The following is a 3,774-nucleotide window of genomic DNA, read 5'->3' as shown; positions in this document are numbered from 1 at the left end:
TTTTTTAATTAAATTTTTTTTTTTTTAGTGAGGCAATTGGGGTTAAGTGACTTGCCCAGGGTCACACAGCTAGTTAAGTGTTAAGTGTCTGAGGCTGGATTTGAACTCAGGTACTCCCGACTCCAAGGCCAGTGCTCTATCCACTGCACCACCTAGCTGCCCCTCATCTCCCTCTTTTTAAACTCTTTATGATACCTTTTATCACATGGAAATTTCTTTCTGTATAATTTTAATTTTCATACTGAATTTTAAAAAAATCCAATAGAATTTCTCTATCACTTATTTTAAAAATGTTTTCATTGATGTATGTGGTTTATTAATATCACCATTGTTTCAACCAATATCCCTTCTCCTCCCCTTCTTAGAAAACTTTCTTATTTAACAAATAGTATTTTTAAAGACAAAAAAAGGAGAAAAGAAATCAGCATAATTTATCAATTTTCAGAAAAAGTATGAAAATACATTCAATGTACATCAGTTTCACTAACATTGAGAACTTTTATATATATTATGCATTCTGAGGAAGCAATAAAGTGTAGTTTGCTTGAGAGGGAGCAAGGAGGTTGGAGAATAATGAGAAGTAACTAGCTGGCTTATCCTTGTCAAGTTCTGGCTTATATGCTTTGTGGCAGGGAGGCTTTGTGACATGGTAATGTATTTTTGCAGTTTCATAGTGAAACTCTTAGTATATGCAAATATTATGTCAGTTATGTGCTGGGTGCCATTTGGTAAGCATGCTTATTTTTTCTAAATATGTTTTCTCAAGTATTTTGGATTTGGCAGAGATATTAGTGGAAATTACTTAAATTCTATGCTTGCCTTGTGTTAGTCATTAAAATGTTTTTTTTGTTATGAGTACAACAAACTAATCCTTAAACATTAGATATGAATGTTATGATGTGACCTCTATTTTAGTTGCAAGCTAAGTGAATAAAGTAATCCTGGCCACCTTACTTGACTACTAACTGAAAAGCAAAAATGGGATAAGTGGAGTCTGAGCATTCTGACTTACTACTACTGTCAGACACTGAGAAAGAGTGTTACCAAAGTAAAATACAACAGGAAATCACCAGTAGCTTCATTTTAGGTGAGTTAAAGGCACATAATTTTGCTTAGTAAAAAATGATTAATTTCTTATGATTTCTATTGGTGTGCTTTTGGGTAAGTCACAATCTTTCTGGGTCTCCATTTCCTTATTTGTAAAATGAAGTATTTGGGCTAGATGGAGCTCTGAGTTGCTTTCTTTATATAGGTCTATGATCCCCCAAATGAATTGCAATTTATTTTAAAATATATAATTGTGACAGTCATGAGAATGATTGTTAGGGGGTACTCATAAATTGGGCAATGGATGAACAAATTTTGGAATATGAATATAATAGAATACTATTATCCTCAAAGAAATGATGAAAAGAATAGTTTAAGAGAAATATGAGACTACTTTTATATGATAATAACACTGTAAGGACAAATATTTTTTAAAGATTTAAGATTTCTTGATTTAGACAGGCAGACATGATCTAGAGAAACCCAAATATTAAAGTGTAGTAGTAGTAGAAGTAACAGCAATAACAACAACAACAATAATAACAACTAGATAGAAAAGCAGCTGAGTATCAGGTATTAAATAAGAACTGAAAGTAATGGGTTGCAAAGTCCAGCTTAAATGTCTAATAGGAGATTTAGGTACCCAGGTATCCAGCTGATAAAGCTGAATTGTAAAGAACAAGAATCAACAAATGTAGTCTGGGCAACAGTCACAAAAACATTGGGAAACAAATTTCTTTGTCAGACCCGGAATGTCTTACAGTCTCCTTGCTGAAGGAGGAACCAGGTCTAGGGTGTGTCCTGCCTTATACCTGAAAGTCAAAGCAAATTAGTGATTGCAGGTGGCTAGAGTGGGAAGACTATAGAACTGGTAATTCTGACAAAAGAAGTACCTTTAACTTCAATTCAGTTAGAAAAAAAAATCTGTTACTAATAACCTGAGGAGTTATAGTTATCATTGTTTGATTGTTTCATAACTAAAGGCCTGGGTCCTATCTATCTGAAGTCTAGAAAGTATATTCATCCTCAACCTAGATTTGTTATTCTGATTGCATTCAATAAATCAGTTGAAGTTTTTAATTAATTGGCCAGTTAATAACTAGTAAAAAATTAATTAAAATAAATAAATAAATAAAATTTAAAAATTAATTAGCAGTCCATATGTAATTAGTTAGTGCCTGATTACTTCATAGCATTCAGACTGAAGTGTAATGTGAATATATCAAATGACATTTTCAGCATGTTTTAATTTTTTCTCATTTTTTAATGACTAGTTTGGGAAAATTAATTAATTTAAACATTTCTTTCATTAATAAGGGCTGAGATTTTTTTACTTTCTTCAGAGCTGCCTCTAGGAGGCCTATGACTGCCTTCCATATGTCTGTATAATGATCATGAATATTCAACTCAAACTGACTTCTTTTTGTTTGTTTTCCCTTCAGAAGATTTTTGGGAATTTGGAGCAGAATAGATGGATCTGAAGAATGACTCTCTGATATCTGAATTTGTCTTGTTAGGGCTTACCAGTATTTGGGAACTTGAGATTTTATTTTTTGCAGTCTTCTTCCTGGCCTATGCATCAATCATGGCAGGAAATATTCTTATTATAATTATAGTGATCTTAGACTCCCACCTTCACTCCACCCCCATGTATTTCCTCCTGGCCAATCTCTCCTTTTTTGATATGACTATTTCTACTATTACTGTCCCTAAGATGATCACAGATTGCCTTAGTGAACAGAAAACCATCTCTTTATGGGGCTGCATGGCCCAGATGTTTTTCCTCCATTTCTTGGGGGGTAGTGAAATGACTCTCCTTATATTCATGGCAGTTGATCGATATGTTGCAATATGTAAACCCCTCCACTACACAACTATTATGAACCACCGAACACTGATAGGCTTTGTATTGCTTTCCTGGGCTGTGGGTTTTGTGCACACAATGAGTCAAATGGCCTTTACCGTGAACCTGCCCTTCTGTGGCCCCAATGTGGTTGACAATGTATTTTGTGACCTTCCTCTGGTGATTAAGCTTGCCTGCACTGACACATATATCCTGGAACTGCTGGTTATTGCTGATAGTGGGCTGCTCTCACTAATTTGTTTCATCCTCTTGCTTGTCTCCTACACTGTCATCTTGGTCACTGTCCACCGTCGCTCCTCTGGTGGGCTCTCCAAGGCTATGTCTACACTGTCTGCTCACATTACAGTGGTAACTCTATTTTTTGGGCCATGCATTTTCATCTATGCTTCACCATTCAGCAGCTTTTCAGTTGACAAATTTCTCTCAGTGTTTTATTCAGTTATCACCCCTCTCCTGAATCCAATCATCTACACTTTGAGAAATCAGGAGATAAAAGCAGCTATAGTTAGACTGAGGAGCAGACATGTTAGCTCCAGGCAGACTTTATAGATGAGGTTCATGATAATAACAATGATTAAAGCACAATAAAGATAAATACAATCTCTGAAATATCTATTGCTCTTTTAAAATTTTTTTAAAATTTTAATTTTTGTGGGGCAATGAGGGTGACTTGCCCAGGGTCACATAGTAAGTGTCAAGTGTCTGAGGCCAGATTTGAACTCAGGTATTCTTGAATCCAGGGCCGGTGCTTTATCTACTGCACCACCTAGCTGCCCCCAGACTTATTGCTCTTTCCATTCATTTATAATTATATTAAAGTTGACTAATAAAGATGATGTATGTTTATAATATAGTCTACTATT

General features: G+C 34.9%; 1 protein-coding gene across 1 annotated transcript; it reads left to right on the top strand.

The window, feature by feature from the left end:
- Nucleotides 1–2,518: 2,518 nt before the first annotated feature.
- LOC122742414 (olfactory receptor 4L1-like) lies at nucleotides 2,519–3,460 on the top strand. The gene has a single exon (XM_043986653.1). The coding sequence runs from the start codon at nucleotides 2,519–2,521 to the stop codon at nucleotides 3,458–3,460; it is 942 nt and encodes a 313-aa protein (XP_043842588.1).
- The last annotated feature ends 314 nt before the right edge of the window (nucleotides 3,461–3,774 follow it).

The sequence above is a fragment of the Dromiciops gliroides genome, chromosome 2 (genome assembly GCF_019393635.1).
Source record: "Dromiciops gliroides isolate mDroGli1 chromosome 2, mDroGli1.pri, whole genome shotgun sequence".
NCBI lineage: Eukaryota > Metazoa > Chordata > Mammalia > Microbiotheria > Microbiotheriidae > Dromiciops > Dromiciops gliroides.
This window is presented reverse-complemented; position numbering and strand designations above follow the sequence as displayed.